We start from the raw sequence: 18,746 nt of genomic DNA on the forward strand, positions 1-18,746 counted from the left end.
TCTTTCTAAGTGTCCTAGTCTAAAATTCTCTTAAAATCATACGTGCAGAATACCTGTATGCATTTCTGTCGGATATATACCTAGAAGTGGAATACAGCTAACATATATATGTTCACGAAATTCTATGTACCAGAATAACACTTCTTATAATAGCTCAAAACTGGAAACTGTCTAAACACCTGTCAACAATAGAGAGGAGAAACAGTTACGTGCCACAACATGGATAAAGTACACATACAAAATGTTAAGATGAAGAAGTCAGACCCAAAAAAGTGTATACTGAATGATGCTATTTGTATGATGTACAAAATGGACAATCGATGCTGTTAGATCTCAGGGTAGTGGTTTGTGTTAGGGATACTCGTAGTTGGTTGGTCCCTGGGAGGGGTGTTGGGGATACTCGTAGTTGGTTGGTCCCTGGGAGGGGTGTTGGGGATCCTCGTAGTTGGTTGGTCCCTGGGAGGGGTGTTGGGGATCCTCGTAGTTGGTTGGTCCCTGGGAGGGGTGTTGGGGATCCTCGTAGTTGGTTGGTCCCTGGGAGGGGTGTTGGGGATCCTCGTAGTTGGTTGGTCCCTGGGAGGGGTGTTGGGGATCCTCGCAGTTGGTTGGTCCCTGGGAGGGGTGTTGGGGATCCTCGTAGTTGGTTGGTCCCTGGGAGGGGTGTTGGGGATCCTCGTAGTTGGTTGGTCCCTGGGAGGGGTGTTGGGGATCCTCGTAGTTGGTTGGTCCCTGGGAGGGGTGTTGGGGATCCTCGTAGTTGGTTGGTCCCTGGGAGGGGTGTTGGGGATCCTCGTAGTTGGTTGGTCCCTGGGGGGGGTGTTGGGGATCCTCGTAGTTGGTTGGTCCCTGGGAGGGGTGTTGGGGATCCTCGTAGTTGGTTGGTCCCTGGGAGGGGTGTTGGGGATCCTCGTAGTTGGTTGGTCCCTGGGAGGGGTGTTGGGGATCCTCTTAGTTGGTTGGTCCCTGGGAGGGGTGTTGGGGATCCTCTTAGTTGGTTGGTCCCTGGGAGGGGTGTTGGGGATACTCGTAGTTGGTTGGTCCCTGGGAGGGGTGTTGGGGATCCTCGTAGTTGGTTGGTCCCTGGGAGGGGTGTTGGGGATCCTCGTAGTTGGTAGGTCCCTGGGAGGGGTGTTGGGGATACTCGTAGTTGGTTGGTCCCTGGGAGGGGTGTTGGGGATCCTCGTAGTTGGTTGGTCCCTGGGAGGGGTGTTGGGGATCCTCGTAGTTGGTTGGTCCCTGGGAGGGGTGTTGGGGATCCTCGTAGTTGGTTGGTCCCTGGGAGGGGTGTTGGGGATCCTCGCAGTTGGTTGGTCCCTGGGAGGGGTGTTGGGGATCCTCGTAGTTGGTTGGTCCCTGGGAGGGGTGTTGGGGATCCTCGTAGTTGGTTGGTCCCTGGGAGGGGTGTTGGGGATCCTCGTAGTTGGTTGGTCCCTGGGAGGGGTGTTGGGGATACTCGTAGTTGGTTGGTCCCTGGGAGGGGTGTTGGGGATCCTCGTAGTTGGTTGGTCCCTGGGAGGGGTGTTGGGGATCCTCGTAGTTGGTTGGTCCCTGGGAGGGGTGTTGGGGATCCTCGCAGTTGGTTGGTCCCTGGGAGGGGTGTTGGGGATACTCGTAGTTGGTTGGTCCCTGGGAGGGGTGTTGGGGATCCTCGTAGTTGGTTGGTCCCTGGGAGGGGTGTTGGGGATACTCGTAGTTGGTTGGTCCCTGGGAGGGGTGTTGGGGATACTCGTAGTTGGTTGGTCCCTGGGAGGGGTGTTGGGGATACTCGTAGTTGGTTGGTCCCTGGGAGGGGTGTTGGGGATCCTCGCAGTTGGTTGGTCCCTGGGAGGGGTGTTGGGGATACTCGTAGTTGGTAGGTCCCTGGGAGGGGTGTTGGGGATCCTCGTAGTTGGTTGGTCCCTGGGAGGGGTGTTGGGGATCCTCGTAGTTGGTTGGTCCCTGGGAGGGGTGTTGGGGATACTCGTAGTTGGTTGGTCCCTGGGAGGGGTGTTGGGGATCCTCGTAGTTGGTTGGTCCCTGGGAGGGGTGTTGGGGATCCTCGTAGTTGGTTGGTCCCTGGGAGGGGTGTTGGGGATCCTCGCAGTTGGTTGGTCCCTGGGAGGGGTGTTGGGGATACTCGTAGTTGGTAGGTCCCTGGGAGGGGTGTTGGGGATCCTCGTAGTTGGTTGGTCCCTGGGAGGGGTGTTGGGGATCCTCGTAGTTGGTTGGTCCCTGGGAGGGGTGTTGGGGATCCTCGTAGTTGGTTGGTCCCTGGGAGGGGTGTTGGGGATCCTCGTAGTTGGTTGGTCCCTGGGAGGGGTGTTGGGGATCCTCGTAGTTGGTTGGTCCCTGGGAGGGGTGTTGGGGATCCTCGTAGTTGGTTGGTCCCTGGGAGGGGTGTTGGGGATCCTCGCAGTTGGTTGGTCCCTGGGAGGGGTGTTGGGGATACTCGCAGTTGGTTGGTCCCTGGGAGGGGTGTTGGGGATCCTCGTAGTTGGTTGGTCCCTGGGAGGGGTGTTGGGGATACTCGTAGTTGGTTGGTCCCTGGGAGGGGTGTTGGGGATCCTCGTAGTTGGTTGGTCCCTGGGAGGGGTGTTGGGGATCCTCGTAGTTGGTTGGTCCCTGGGAGGGGTGTTGGGGATCCTCGCAGTTGGTTGGTCCCTGGGAGGGGTGTTGGGGATCCTCGCAGTTGGTAGGTCCCTGGGAGGGGTGTTGGGGATCCTCGTAGTTGGTTGGTCCCTGGGAGGGGTGTTGGGGATCCTCGTAGTTGGTTGGTCCCTGGGAGGGGTGTTGGGGATCCTCGTAGTTGGTTGGTCCCTGGGAGGGGTGTTGGGGATCCTCGTAGTTGGTTGGTCCCTGGGAGGGGTGTTGGGGATCCTCGTAGTTGGTTGGTCCCTGGGAGGGGTGTTGGGGATCCTCGTAGTTGGTTGGTCCCTGGGAGGGGTGTTGGGGATCCTCGTAGTTGGTTGGTCCCTGGGAGGGGTGTTGGGGATCCTCGTAGTTGGTTGGTCCCTGGGAGGGGTGTTGGGGATCCTCGTAGTTGGTTGGTCCCTGGGAGGGGTGTTGGGGATCCTCGCAGTTGGTTGGTCCCTGGGAGGGGTGTTGGGGATCCTCGCAGTTGGTTGGTCCCTGGGAGGGGTGTTGGGGATCCTCGCAGTTGGTTGGTCCCTGGGAGGGGTGTTGGGGATCCTCGCAGTTGGTTGGTCCCTGGGAGGGGTGTTGGGGATCCTCGCAGTTGGTTGGTCCCTGGGAGGGGTGTTGGGGATCCTCGCAGTTGGTTGGTCCCTGGGAGGGGGGTTGGGGATCCTCGCAGTTGGTTGGTCCCTGGGAGGGGTGTTGGGGATCCTCGCAGTTGGTTGGTCCCTGGGAGGGGTGTTGGGGATCCTCGTAGTTGGTTGGTCCCTGGGAGGGGTGTTGGGGATCCTCGCAGTTGGTTGGTCCCTGGGAGGGGTGTTGGGGATACTCGTAGTTGGTTGGTCCCTGGGAGGGGTGTTGGGGATCCTCGTAGTTGGTTGGTCCCTGGGAGGGGTGTTGGGGATACTCGTAGTTGGTTGGTCCCTGGGAGGGGTGTTGGGGATACTCGTAGTTGGTTGGTCCCTGGGAGGGGTGTTGGGGATCCTCGCAGTTGGTTGGTCCCTGGGAGGGGTGTTGGGGATCCTCGCAGTTGGTAGGTCCCTGGGAGGGGTGTTGGGGATCCTCGTAGTTGGTTGGTCCCTGGGAGGGGTGTTGGGGATACTCGTAGTTGGTAGGTCCCTGGGAGGGGTGTTGGGGATCCTCGCAGTTGGTTGGTCCCTGGGAGGGGTGTTGGGGATCCTCGCAGTTGGTTGGTCCCTGGGAGGGGTGTTGGGGATCCTCGCAGTTGGTTGGTCCCTGGGAGGGGTGTTGGGGATCCTCGTAGTTGGTAGGTCCCTGGGAGGGGTGTTGGGGATCCTCGCAGTTGGTTGGTCCCTGGGAGGGGTGTTGGGGATCCTCGCAGTTGGTTGGTCCCTGGGAGGGGTGTTGGGGATCCTCGTAGTTGGTTGGTCCCTGGGAGGGGTGTTGGGGATCCTCGCAGTTGGTTGGTCCCTGGGAGGGGTGTTGGGGATCCTCGTAGTTGATAGGTCCCTGGGAGGGGTGTTGGGGATCCTCGCAGTTGGTTGGTCCCTGGGAGGGGTGTTGGGGATCCTCGTAGTTGGTAGGTCCCTGGGAGGGGTGTTGGGGATCCTCGCAGTTGGTTGGTCCCTGGGAGGGGTGTTGGGGATCCTCGCAGTTGGTAGGTCCCTGGGAGGGGTGTTGGGGATCCTCGTAGTTGGTTGGTCCCTGGGAGGGGTGTTGGGGATACTCGTAGTTGGTAGGTCCCTGGGAGGGGTGTTGGGGATCCTCGCAGTTGGTTGGTCCCTGGGAGGGGTGTTGGGGATCCTCGCAGTTGGTTGGTCCCTGGGAGGGGTGTTGGGGATCCTCGCAGTTGGTTGGTCCCTGGGAGGGGTGTTGGGGATCCTCGTAGTTGGTAGGTCCCTGGGAGGGGTGTTGGGGATCCTCGCAGTTGGTTGGTCCCTGGGAGGGGTGTTGGGGATCCTCGCAGTTGGTTGGTCCCTGGGAGGGGTGTTGGGGATCCTCGCAGTTGGTTGGTCCCTGGGAGGGGTGTTGGGGATCCTCGCAGTTGGTTGGTCCCTGGGAGGGGTGTTGGGGATCCTCGCAGTTGGTTGGTCCCTGGGAGGGGTGTTGGGGATCCTCGCAGTTGGTTGGTCCCTGGGAGGGGTGTTGGGGATCCTCGTAGTTGGTTGGTCCCTGGGAGGGGTGTTGGGGATCCTCGCAGTTGGTTGGTCCCTGGGAGGGGCGTTGGGGATCCTCGCAGTTGGTTGGTCCCTGGGAGGGGTGTTGGGGATCCTCGTAGTTGGTTGGTCCCTGGGAGGGGTGTTGGGGATCCTCGCAGTTGGTTGGTCCCTGGGAGGGGTGTTGGGGATCCTCGCAGTTGGTTGGTCCCTGGGAGGGGTGTTGGGGATCCTCGCAGTTGGTTGGTCCCTGGGAGGGGTGTTGGGGATCCTCGCAGTTGGTTGGTCCCTGGGAGGGGTGTTGGGGATCCTCGCAGTTGGTTGGTCCCTGGGAGGGGTGTTGGGGATCCTCGTAGTTGGTTGGTCCCTGGGAGGGGTGTTGGGGATCCTCGCAGTTGGTTGGTCCCTGGGAGGGGCGTTGGGGATCCTCGCAGTTGGTTGGTCCCTGGGAGGGGTGTTGGGGATCCTCGTAGTTGGTTGGTCCCTGGGAGGGGTGTTGGGGATCCTCGTAGTTGGTTGGTCCCTGGGAGGGGTGTTGGGGATCCTCGCAGTTGGTTGGTCCCTGGGAGGGGTGTTGGGGATCCTCGCAGTTGGTTGGTCCCTGGGAGGGGTGTTGGGGATCCTCGCAGTTGGTTGGTCCCTGGGAGGGGTGTTGGGGATCCTCGCAGTTGGTTGGTCCCTGGGAGGGGTGTTGGGGATCCTCGCAGTTGGTTGGTCCCTGGGAGGGGCAGGACGGAGGCTTCTGCTTGTGGTCTCTTCCTTGACTGAGTGCCTATTACACAAAAGTGTTCGGTTTGTCGAAATTGAGCTGTGCACTTATTGTCACATGTGCTTTTCAGTCTCTATTATACTTCAAACAAAAGTTTGAAAAAAACTCCTCCACATACTCGCAAGCTCTACTCAAATGTTTTCCTTTCCCTACCAAAAACCTCTCTTATCACAGTGCGCTCACACTGTTTTTAAATAGACTATTGCGGGCATATTTTAAGTGCTCATTCAACTCTAACTTCCTTGAGAAGTGAGGTTCTCTGTTATTTACCTTTACTTCCCCTTATAACAACTAGTGGTAACATATGTGTTTTGTTGAATGAATGAATGAATGAATGAATGAATGAAGAGGAATGAAGGAATAAATGAACAATTCAACCCTGAACTGTCCTCTGCAAATAGAAGCTCACTGTCATGGTGACTGTAATCATTGTTACGTGATTACGTCAAGTCTACTGACCTGCCTGTACACACTGATCTAAAAGACAAATGTATAACTAAAAAACTTAAGTCACCAGATACATTACTAGAATAATTCTTCACTTTGTGAATAGATTCATAGTTAAGTTTTTCTCCTTCATCCAATATTTATTATTTATTCCAGATGTATTTTGTTCCAGAAATGGGTCTAGGCAGTTTGTTGACATTTGATCATTTAATTCTAAAGGTAATAAAGTGTAGTTGTGAAGAAACTAGGCTTTGGATTCACACAGACCTACATCCCAATCATGATTCTCCCACTTAAAAACTGGCCAGTCCTGGGTACATGAGTTAATTTCTCTGAGCCGCGGTTTCCTAACCTCTACAATAGCGTTAGTCACATCCACCTTATTCAAGGATCCCATGAGTGTGAAGTGCGTAGCCTAGTGTTTAGCAGATTGCCGATGGAAGAGTACTGATTATTACCCTCACGACCAGAGATTAAGGAACTTTCCCACATCCAATCCGTACCCATCCAGCAGCAAGCCTGTTGATTCTATCTCCAAAATGTATTTCCAGACCTCCTCTCTCCATTACCACCATATTCAGTCTCCCCTTGCTCTGTCCACTCCCATAGTCTTAGTATGTTCTCTCTCTGTTTCTTCTTTTTCTCTCTCCAACTTTTCCCTGGGTAGCAGCCAGAATGATCTTTTCAAATCTTAAATTGCCTTAAGCCCGCCAATGACTTCCTTCAAACTAAGTTCCAAATGCACTGTCTCCTGTGATCTGATCCTACCCTCACTGTGCTCTGGTCCTCCTCGTGTCCCAGGACCTTAGACAGGTGACATGTGCGCCTGCCTCTGCAGTTCATCCTTCATATCTCAGCTTAAAGGTGACTCGGGAAGAGCTCCCCACATGCTTTAATCAATTAGATCTTCCCACGAGTCTCTGCAGCCATCTATACACAAATTTCACATTCTGTGTTTACCTGTTCATTGTCTGTTCCTCCTCTGGACTGTGACACCCCAAAAGTATTGCCATGGCTGTTCTATATGCCACCAAATGGCCATCAGTAACCCAGCGCCTGGAACAAAAGTCTTTATTCAACAAGTATGCACTTCCTGCCTTTCACATGCAGGCACTCAAACTGCAGATGAATAAACACAGTAAGCAATGCATTGTGTTAGCAAGTGGTAAGGGCTATGGAGAAAAACGAAACTGGAAGATGGAGAGGGTGGGACAGATGGGGGCAGGGCCACAAAATAAATTAGGGTGGTCAAGGGGGACCTCTCTGAGTGGGAACATTTGAGCAGAGACTTGAAGGGTGTGAGAATGTGCCATGGGAATGGATATCCAGGAACAGAAGTTCAGGTAGGAGTAAGTGCAAGAATCCTGAGATGTAAGCGAGCCTGAGTGTGCGAGAGACAGCCGAGGGCCAGCGTGGCTGAAGGTGAGTGGATGGAGGGGAGAGTTGTGAAAGATGAGATCAGAAAAGCCAGAAGCAGCCTCCAGGGCTTGGTAAGGACTTGGCTTCAACTCTGATGGAGAAGGGAAGCACTGACGGGTTTTGAGCATAGAAACCCAATCGGATTTATGTTTTAACCAGGTGCTTCTGGCCTGCTGAGTTGAGGACTCTGTACTGAATGCAAGGGGCCAAGAGTGAAAGCACAAATGCCACTTAGGCCAAGTGTGAGGCCATGGGGGTTTAGATAAGAGTGGGAGTAGCGGAATTACCAAAAGGTGGTAAGATTCTGGATATAACTTAAGGGAATACCGAGAGGATTTGTTGACATATTGATACTAGAATGCAATAGAAAAAGAGGAGTCAAAAATGACTTCAAAATAGATATTCAATAAACCTTTGTTGAATGGATGAGTGGATGAATAAATGAATGAATGACACACGGTTATTAAACAGCAGGATCAAGATGTAAAGCAAGGTTAGTGAGACATCAAAATACTCGTTACAATTCTTAACCTTCTAGAATCTGACAGTCTCTCTTTAGAAAAATTCGCATATGTACATATGCATGTTTCTGTTTCGTATGTTTAAAAATAAACAATACAATACATGTTCTTGGAATATAACAATAATTTCTAATTCAGTATTATAAAGAGTGGTAATTAGGGACACTAAATAATTCTTAATATTTGTAAAAGCCTAAAGGAAACTATACATTTTCTTATAGTAAGATCACAAAGTTGATAAAGCACCATTTCTTTACCAAGGGCTGGAATTATAATAACTTTGTTTAATAGTACTGGTTTTCTCATACGAGGTAAGTTTTAACAGGCAGATTTAGATGACTTTATTTAATAACAAATTAGCAAATGTATTTAATAAATGCAGTTTAGTGAATAAAATAAAAAGTTTGCTCCATGGAGGAAAAAGAATAGAAGGTATTTCTGGAAACGAATGCAGTGTTGTTTTGTGCAAAGGCAAAAACAGAAGACTGGATTTGGATGTTGCAGGGTTTTGTGAGCTGCATAAACAACAATATAATTAATTACATCATAATAGGTCAGTCTCATTTTCACCCAGAAGTAAATCTGAAAAAGCAACCCCAATGTTACCCTCAAATTATTTCCAGATTATCTGTTTAGTTTTATATATATGTATATATATGCACATATACATATATACACACACACATACAAAACATTTAGACAACTATGTTTAAATTATATTTTAAGCCCTCCAAGGCTTCAAAGGGATTAAGGTTGTCTGTGTTTTGCCTTATAATTTAAATACTTTTATTTAAATCCCAAGGGCTGTTTTCCAAAGTGGGATGTTCTGCCACAGCCATTAAACTCTTTCAAGGCAAAGGGAATCACAGAGTTAAAACTCTAGGGATTTACACTGGGCTGGCTTACAGTTTCCTGGCTGCCCTGAAGCATTTGTCTAAGAGCTCAAACCAAAAAAAAAAAAAAAAAAAAAAAAAAAAAAACCGCGAGGAGCAATAGAAAAAATTGTCCAAAGCCTATCTCAGGAAGTATCCTATTTCTGGGGAAAAACTCTGATCCTGAGCTGAGAAAACTGCCTGTGATGTTCCAAGCCCCTTAAATTCTGAGGGGCTTGTGAAAAGGGAGTCAATAGAATTCCCATTTGCTAAAACACAGGTACCAACTGGGTGACTGAAAAATAACATTTAAATCTTAATTTAGACTTTTGGCTTCAATTGCCTTGCAACTGAGACAAATTACATCCAAATTTTCTGTGGGTCATGTTTATAAATGAAATATGAATGTTTACTCAGTGAAAGCAAGGGAGAGGACAGACAGACAGACATTCAGCACTTAAAAAAAATCTACTATAAAATTTCATGGCTCCAAAAACAAAGATCATATCAGTCAATTTAATATTGGATTGAGTTATACATGTTCACTTTGGTGTGCAGTGATGACTGCAAAATGAGAAAATATATTATAGAAATAATGATAATACACTCCCCATACTCTGAGTATTTGTCTATAATTCAGAATGTATTTCTGTTTGGAGTATTGGTGTTAACATGCTTTCTTAGCACAGAGAACAGCCGTTATGGTGTATGTTATGAATACATATTAACAACACAGGTATTTGCATATCTGGAACTATAGTAGAAAATGCATAACAAAATTTCTTTTGAAAGATTATTGTACAAACACACTGAATCCTTGCTAAATCTTGACATAACAACTTTTTGTTTTCCCCCTTTTAAAAAAAAATCTAAGATATTCAAACAATAGATTAATACTCAGAAAACCTCAATACAGACTCTATCCTCACCCTTCCCCATCCCCACAAGCACCAAAGGTTTTTATTTCATGTTCAAAGGCAGAACAAGAACAGCCCCAAACGTTATCATCAAAAAAACTGTTTCTCATTTGTCTGCCCATTGCAAAGATAAAATATAAAAATCTACCCTTGCAATGAGCTACATTGGGGATCATTTTCTACTGACATGTCATGTTATCTATTCCTTGGATTTTGATTTTCATGTTTTTGAAGCCTGTCATACAACGCAGCTTCTGGAGACTTTGCAAGTCTAGAATACGGTGCAATATGCAAAATTCATGACCAGGCTGGCTGCTTTGTGGGTCATGACTTTGATATTTATTATACTCCTTTACATTTAAAAATTAAACCATAAGTGAGAACAAACAAAATTTCGCCTCTGGTCTCCCTATAGAAATTCTCTGTACTAATATTAAAAGTGTGTGTAGTTTTTGAATCAAAAGCTATATGAAATATACTCAACGTACCCATTGCCAGTAATAGTCCCTTAAGCAGCACATTTCGAAATGCCTTGGTATGACTGATTTTTGGGGAAAAAAAAAAAATGAACTAGGCCAATCTACCTAAGTTATGAATTTATAGCCTTAGTTTTATTTTAAATTTGCATTTTTTTCCTGGCCCACTGAGAGAATGAAATTATCCTCCTTGGCCTAGCATGATTCTCCTTTTTGCCAACTTCCCCATCTTTTCTAGAACTGTCCCAGCAAAGTCCAGTAACTTCGAGGGGGATGGAAATGAGTGGGTTATGACAGGAGTAAAATTGAATTTCGTTGGAGGCCCCCATGCCAACTTGGAACCACGGTGCACTAAAGCAGTAGAATTCTAAACCTTTCAAAACTGGGATTTATAAGGGGAATGCTTACACAGATTCTGCCAGGGATTACTCTAATACCAAAAGCATACTGTCTCACTTTATAGAAAGAGATTACTCCGTTGTCAAACAACAAAGGTGGTGTTGGTTTATTTTTAAACTTTTTTTTTTTAAGTGCACTTTTTACTTAACTGACAGGCAATCCTGAAATAAGATGTCCTTTTTTATTGGGGGGAGGGTGGGGGTTGTGTGGCAGGGGAATAGAGAAAAGGAGAGAGGAAGGTGGAGTTTGCCTCTGGTTTCACAGTTCATTTTATTTATAAAGCTTTACCAGCTTTGCTTAACTGTTTCTACCCTGCTTTTGTTAGGAAACCAAAAAGGGGCAGTGGGGGAGAAAAGATAAATGTGAAATAAATCTGACCAGGAAAACCAATTGGCCACTGATATAAGAATGAGAAGATATTTTTTAAAATATGAGAAGATGTGTAGGAGAAATAAAAAAATCTGAATGCTCCAAAAAACAAAAAACAAACACAAAACAAAAAAAAAAAAACAGGAAAGTTCATCTTTATTAAAATACTGGGCAGAATGCCAGGGAGAGAAAGACAAAAAACTCTAATTGATAAATTTTATGTTTATTGTGTATGAAATGAAATGAAAAGGAACAAGTAAGTTAACATTGGAAAGAGATAGGGGACAATAAAAGAATGAAGTTGTGACTTTCGGTAGAGGACACAAGAAGATAGTTTGAAATCTTTCACAGTGGACTTGCAATTGTTTCTGCATTTTATATATATATATATATATATATATATATATATATATATATATATATATATCATCTCTCCCAAAAGTTGTTGAAAGATACCAGCAAGTGTAGAAAGGGGAGCATCTGAGAGTGTCTTTCACAGACCCCAGAAGGAGAAACTGCTTTTTTTATTCCAAATTCCTAAGAAGCACAGAAGTCTTATACGTTTTTAAGAGAACACACAGACACACACCGGTGGGTGACACGCCATGAAACAAAACAAGGAAATAAGAAGACCTTTGTTGATCCCTGTTCGCTTACACAAATCCCAGTTTGGTTAACCACCTCAAGACTATTTTCCTGATTTCAGCTTCTTTTCATGGCTTTCTTTCCCTGGGTACCCAGGTGCGCAGATGGGATGGTGATCTTCACAAAACATCATCAACAACCACAACAAAAAACGTCTCGCTCACACAAAAGCCCACCTTGTAAATGAATGGAATATTAACGACTCCCTAATAGTGGCACCGTTGGCAGGGCAAAACTAAACACTAACACAGCTCTTCCTACAGATTGCCCGTGAAGCCGGAGCAGCTCGAGGAGAAATGCACCTACTGTATGTGAAGTGCTGGTGCAGATTTTTTTCCTATCAGTCTAACCTTCTGTGTTGATGCATGAATGCTGGTACCCACTTACTGGGATGCCAGATGATCAGTGCAGAATGAAGGTCCCAAGAGAGAGGATCACATGGTTTTCTCTGCCCTGTGACGTCACTAGCAGATGGCATGGGTACCAGCTCTGGCAGTTGGCATCAATGTCACTTTTTAGAGATCAATGAGATAGTGCAGATATACACAGATCTAGAGACTCCAGGAGACGATGCGACACTCAGCCTGAAAAGATTTGGAAGATCCAAAATGAAAACTGATTATTGAATGAAATTAAAACCTAAGGTAATATAAATAAAGATATACTTCAATTGATGCTGGCTTTGCATGCAAGTATTTAAAGATACAGTGTCACTGTCTTCTAGTATTTATATGCTCTTTGCCATCTCTAAGTTCTTATCATATTTCATTCTTATGATGCAATTATCACATACTTTCACTGCTATTATGTAACACTGAAAGTATGTGGACATTACTAAGAGTTTGTGTGTGTGTGTGTGTGTGTGTGTGTGTGTGTGTGTGTGTGTGTTGAGGGGGCTGGAGATTGTTAAATTGAAAAGTCTCTGTTTTAACGTGCTTATTTGTTTGAAGACTTTAGCTGAAAATACTTGCTGCTTCACCAAACGAAAGCCAAAATTGTATTTGAAACACAAATTCTTTTACCCTTTCATTCGGGATTCTGAACACACGTGCACAATTGCAGTCAGAATCCTTGGACCGTTCCTGTCAGATATTAGCTAGAGGGAGACTTCTGTGGCTCGTAGAACAAAAACACTACGAGAGTGTTTTTTTTGTCCTGGATAATTTGAACAGCAGTAAACAGACAATTCCATGTAGAAAAAATGTAAACGTAAAAGCAGTCTCAACATTTTCTTTGATTTAAAAAAAAGCCAGTGATTTTTATTTTTTTAATTTATTTATGGAGTTTATCCCAAATTAGCCTAATCCTCCTCTCACCCCCTTTTTTTTGTGTGAAGGGTGGGAGAATAGTGCTCTTTTACATTTTCTTTACTGATCAGAGAGAAATCAGTTTTAAAATTGTCTCTGACTATTTTTTCTTTAAATTTGTATATTCCAACAGCCACTTATCTAAATTGACAGTTACAAAATACAGCAAATAAACTTAAGGCTTTTTAAAACACACACACACACAAACACAAATTTGTCAGCTAATAGAGAGATAACACTTTTTGTTTTAAAACCTGGTGTCTCTTCTCATTTTCTACTCAGGGGAATTAGAACTAATGAAATTCTGCATTGCTATATCATGTTTTGCATTTGCTTGATTGCTACAGTTCTTTCTGTGTATTTAAAAATGTGTGAAAAAAATCAAAAAGTAATGGAATGGTGCTGGCCTCATGTTTTATTTTCTTTTGATAATTTGCCTGTATAAATTAATACTATGGCGTGTGTCAATGTTTGTTATAATTACTAGTCTGTCCAAACTCAAAATTGTATTTAATGTAAAAAAAAAAAAATTAGTCCAGGAATCAGCCTTTTACACACGTTTTTGTATTTTTATGATTAAGTCATTAAATATGTTTTAAGTATGTAAACTTCCAAAATGAAAACACTTTAAATATTGTGCTGGCATTTTTTCAGGTAACTTAAGATTAGAGAACCATGTTAACGCTACCGTTTGATGAGTCTGTTGTAATGCCAGAATCCCAGATGTGCAGAAAGTTTTCTAGAGAATGCGAGGACCAGAAGCAAATTAAGAAACCGGAAAGCTTTTCCAAACAGATTGTCCTTCGAGGCAAGAGCATCAAAAGGGCCCCTGGAGAAGAAACCGAGAAAGAAGAAGAGGAGGAAGACAGGGAAGGGGAAGATGAAAATGGGATGCCCAGAAGGAGGGGTCTTAGGAAAAAAAAGACGACCAAGCTCCGACTAGAGAGGGTCAAGTTCAGGAGACAGGAAGCGAATGCTCGAGAGAGGAACAGGATGCACGGCCTCAACGACGCTCTGGACAATTTAAGAAAAGTGGTCCCCTGTTATTCTAAAACCCAAAAACTGTCCAAAATAGAAACTTTGCGACTGGCCAAAAACTATATCTGGGCACTTTCTGAAATTCTGAGAATCGGCAAGAGACCTGATCTGCTCACGTTCGTCCAAAACTTATGCAAAGGTCTTTCCCAGCCAACTACAAACTTAGTGGCAGGATGCTTGCAGCTCAACGCCAGGAGTTTCCTGATGGGTCAGGGTGGGGAGGCTGCCCATCACACAAGGGCACCCTACTCTACTTTCTACCCACCCTACCACAGCCCTGAGCTCGCCACTCCCCCAGGGCACGGGACTCTTGATAATCCTAAGTCCATGAAACCTTACAATTATTGCAGTGCGTATGAATCCTTCTATGAAAGCACTTCCCCTGAGTGTGCCAGCCCTCAGTTTGAAGGTCCCTTAAGTCCTCCCCCAATTAACTATAATGGGATTTTTTCCCTGAAGCAAGAAGAAACCTTGGACTATGGCAAAAATTACAATTATGGCATGCATTACTGTGCAGTGCCACCCAGGGGTCCCCTTGGGCAGGGTGCCATGTTCAGGTTGCCCACCGACAGCCACTTCCCTTACGACTTACATCTGCGCAGCCAATCTCTCACCATGCAAGATGAATTAAATGCAGTTTTTCATAATTAATGAGGAAAATGAAAATAAACAGTGGTCATTCACCTCCCCCCTGTCTAATTAAGACAAAGCAGATGCTTGTGGGCTGAGTAATTGGCACAACTCTAAGGTGTTTACTAGTTTCTGAAGTGTGTTTCAACTATTGTGAGAATTTTCTATGTAATAATAAATCTCTTTTCATATGAGAACTTCTTTTCCTTTCCTTTTGTCTGTAAGCACTGTGATTCTGTTTCTACTGGAACGATTTTTTTTTTCTTGTTTTCTTTTCTTTTAAATTCACTTACTTTGTTGGAACAAGGTGTCTAAGAATATACTGTTGAATAAAGACATGCACACAGCATAACTCAATGTCTATTTCAGTTGTACAGTAATTATAAAAAAATGCATGTTGTTAAAATCAGATGAATAAAATGATGTGCTTACAATGATTAGGAATTATGTATCTCTGAAAAATTGGAAATTTAAAATATCGAGAATGACACTAAGCTGACAATGATATTGGAAGGTGCATTTGAGGATATGCAACAATATAAAAAGCTATGCAATTTTCTTTTTATTAAGGACGACTCTAAATGCATTCAATCGGTAACTCTTCCTCTTCGAGTATTTGCAGATGGGGCAACATGGTATTTGGGTAGGTGGTGTCATAATTTTGGAACAATTATTGCAATCATAAAGAAAACATTTTCAGCACTTGTTTGTATTGTTCAGAAATTAACTGTACAGGCTTGTTATCACAATGTAAAATTGTGTTTTTCCACCCCACATTTTTAAAGCAATTAAACATAGATATTTACACTCATAAAGGAAATCTATTAGCTGTGATATTTCTGCATGATACTTATTATTTCCTGGTACACAGCTGCTTTACTGTCTCCAAAACTCCTTCCTCCTCATTTCAGAAATATTTCTGGATTTCAAAACCATACGGGATAAACCAATTTTCTTAAACAAAATGGCCAAAGCGCTTACAAGAATTTTTTTAAGGATCTTAAATGAAAGAAGAGGCGCCCGTGAGGGTTCAACATCCTGAGGAAACAATGATAAATCCTGGTAACCTTCAGCCTGAGTCAAAATTTGGTGGCAAATTTCCAACAAACACCAGAGTGGATGTTAAAAATGGAAGGTTTGACTCTGTGCCGTTTAAATGTCTGGCCGATTAAAGGCTAAATTCTGTGTGATTAAAAGTTTCCCGACAAAAGGCCACCCAAACCCTACTTGAATAGCGCCTGGGGAGCTCATCCTCTTAAGGAGAACTGAGCCCCTTCTAGAATAAAACCCAAGGTGGCAATGACCTCGCTCAGATGCCCTCTTGCGCAGGTTTGCCTCCCAGGGGGAGGAGGGGAACAGCTGCAAAGGCTTGTGAGGGCAGCAGAAATGGGTCCAGCGGTGGCAGGAAGGAGCGGATCTGGGATCTGGATGGGCCTGGGCAGGGGACCGCGCACCGCAGCGGGGCCACCATTGCTCACTCGTGAGGCCGGCGGCCTCCGCTCCTGGCGGCACAGGCCCGAGGGCGACTCGCGGGTGACTCGGGGAGTGGACGGAGGCAGCTACCGCCCCCCCGCAGTTGTCCCAGGGGCCAAAGCCACAGGCTGCACTGCCTGTGTCCCGCCCGCAGTGGGCGCCTCCGGACCCCGGGCTGGCGTGCCGACCTCCTCCAGCCCACAAAGGTCAGCAAGGTCTGGAGAGTGGGCTAGCCCCAGAGACCCTGCCCTGAACTGCGAAGAAGGTGACCTCTTGGGAGCCAGGCCTCGAGAGGCGGGACCAGAGGTCGCCCCTTCACCTGCCCCGTCTGCCGCAATGGGGGCGACGCAGCGGCGGCTGCTCCAGTTTGCCCAAATTTCGCTCAGAGCTGCCCCTATTCTGCCCCTCCCAAGGCTTGTGGGACTTCCTGAGCCGCTGCCGGGAGGCTTTGGGGCAGCGTCCCTTCAGCTCCCCCATCGGATCGCCGGGGCTTTGGGCGCGCACAGCAGCCGCCCTCGGAAGGGCAAAGGTGCAGAGCAGCTGCCGGAGCAAGACGCAGAGGGTAATAAACGTGCCCTTCTAAGCGGGTGTGTTAGCACCTGTTCTGTCAAATCCCAGGAGGGCAGGGGCAAAGCGGTCGGGGGAAAGAGGAGGACGTGTGCCCTCCAGAGGTGGAGAGAAGTTCTCATAAGGTGGAGAACTCCCCTCTCTGTCTCGGACACAGGAGTGACTCGTGCTGGCTTCCTCGGAGGAGCACAGAACCTGCCCTCCCTGGGACTGTGTCCAGGTTTGCTGGGCATCTTTAAGTCCCCTCAGATACTAAGAGTCTGACCACTGCTTTCCCCACGTCAGCAAAGAGTGAAAAGTGAAGAAGGGCCACGAACTTGAAGAATGTGACTTAAAAAAATTTTTTTAATTCTGTTTAGTCACTAACGGAATAGGTGTGGTCTCCCCCACACTTGCTGCAAGGTGACCCAATGACCTACTGAGAACAGCATCACACCTGCTCAGTGTCTTGTTGATCCAGACAGCCTCTGAAATCCGCATAGGCTTTCCAGGGTCACAAACAAATTCATGTTGGAACTAGAAATTGCACCAGAAGATGCATTCTCCCGGCTGCCTTTTGGCAATATGGGAGAGCTAAGAAAAAAGCAGCTGGCTGGATGTCTGGGAAACTAGCAGCCGTGCAGAAGGAGCGTCTTATCTCAGAGCTTTGTTCCCTAGGAACCCAAGCAAAAGAGGGGGGTTTTCGGGCACAGACCCCAGAGATTATGAAATTCCTTCCATATTTGGATGCACAAATCTGATGCATGCTCTCTCCTTCAGTGAACTGCTGGAATCTGGGATACTATGTTGTGTGTGAGTTGGGTGAGTGGGATGGATCCCTGTGGCTTAATCGTCCTTTGGGTCCCACTGATGACTGCTGGCGTGGGAATGACCCACCCGGCCTTCGTTAGACTCACCAAGGGCAGGGTGTCGCTTTTCTTCCTCGGTAGGGCCCTCCCTGTTCCCTGGGGACTGCAATCTTGAGAAATCATATCACTTGCTCATTCATGTACCAACATCACAGATGCCATGCATTGCAGAATCTCACCTTTCAAGGTACCGTTCCAATGCCCGGGGAAAGGGTACAGTATAGAGAGCAGGATCAGGAAGGCTTGGAGTCAGATTTGGGTCAAAACACTGCCTCACCACGAACCTCTTCCTGCAGCCTCAGTGAGAGCATATACGGCACGCAGAAGGCTCAAGGTCATGGTACCTCACTTCCTTGGTACCTTTCCCTGCCCCATCCTTCCCTCACCTCCAGCATGAAAGATGAAATGTCTTTCTCTCTTCTGAACCCTTTTAATAATTCTCGTTTTTCAAATTGATTAGGCATCTCTTCTTTTGAGTTGAATTATGTGGATCTTATATTTAACTTCTCAAATGTTTGTCCTTTCTCATTTATCAGAATTAGTATGTATATATATATTCTATGTAAGTGAACTCAACAAAAGAAAGATGTATTTCTTTCTCACATAAAAAAAAAAGGTAGGAGGTGTAGGACTTGTATGGCGGTTCAGAGACACCAGACGCCTATGCTGCTTTTACTTTTCTACTCCACTAACCTTAGTGCAGGGCTTCCATTCTCAAATTCACTTCATGGCCCAAGATGGCTGCTGGGGTTCTAGCCATTGTGTCCTAATTCCAGTGAAGAAGAAACGGGGGTGGGGAGGGGCAAAAGTGTGTCCCACCCACTTGAAAAGACCCCTTTAGATATTATTTTTGGAAGCCCCACCCACTGACTTATGTTTCACTGATCACCTCTAGATTGACGAGAAGCTGGAAAATATATATCCTTCATCATCAGAACATATTGCCACCTAGAATAAAATCATGTCTTGAAAGTAAGAAAGAAGGATAAAATGGATGTTTGTTGGGCATCTAGCAATCTCTGCCATGCTTCCTTCCCTTTCTAGACTCTGAATCCTCAAGAGCTTGGACCTCATACACCATGTGGACCACCTTGGGCACTCTGCCTTGCACATCATAGGTTCTCAATAAAGTTTTTAATTGTTTTAAAATCCCTCATGACAGTTTAGGTTGCAAATGTTGTTCTAGGGCACGTCTTCCATCTGTGTGCTAATGGGACACACTACATATTAAATTCAACAGGACCACTCGGCAGTCCATCCACCCTTCCTCAATGCCCCCATGGGGTTTTCTTGAAGCACACTGATCTTTTCTTCCCCTC

The 18,746-nt window shown here is 46.7% G+C and overlaps 1 protein-coding gene across 1 annotated transcript; it reads left to right on the forward strand.

The window, feature by feature from the left end:
- The first annotated feature begins 11,876 nt into the window (after positions 1-11,876).
- Positions 11,877-15,359, forward strand: NEUROD6 (neuronal differentiation 6). Its single transcript, XM_033088538.1, has 2 exons — positions 11,877-12,208; positions 13,526-15,359. The coding sequence occupies exon 2, from the start codon at positions 13,547-13,549 to the stop codon at positions 14,558-14,560; it is 1,014 nt and encodes a 337-aa protein (XP_032944429.1). The 5' UTR covers positions 11,877-12,208; positions 13,526-13,546; the 3' UTR covers positions 14,561-15,359.
- The last annotated feature ends 3,387 nt before the right edge of the window (positions 15,360-18,746 follow it).

This window comes from Rhinolophus ferrumequinum, chromosome 20 (genome assembly GCF_004115265.2).
Source record: "Rhinolophus ferrumequinum isolate MPI-CBG mRhiFer1 chromosome 20, mRhiFer1_v1.p, whole genome shotgun sequence".
NCBI lineage: Eukaryota > Metazoa > Chordata > Mammalia > Chiroptera > Rhinolophidae > Rhinolophus > Rhinolophus ferrumequinum.

Coding starts and splice junctions, on each gene's coding strand:
- NEUROD6 (XM_033088538.1), top strand. CDS start 13,547: ATGTTAACGCTACCGTTTGATGAGTCTGTTGTAATGCCAGAATCCCAG.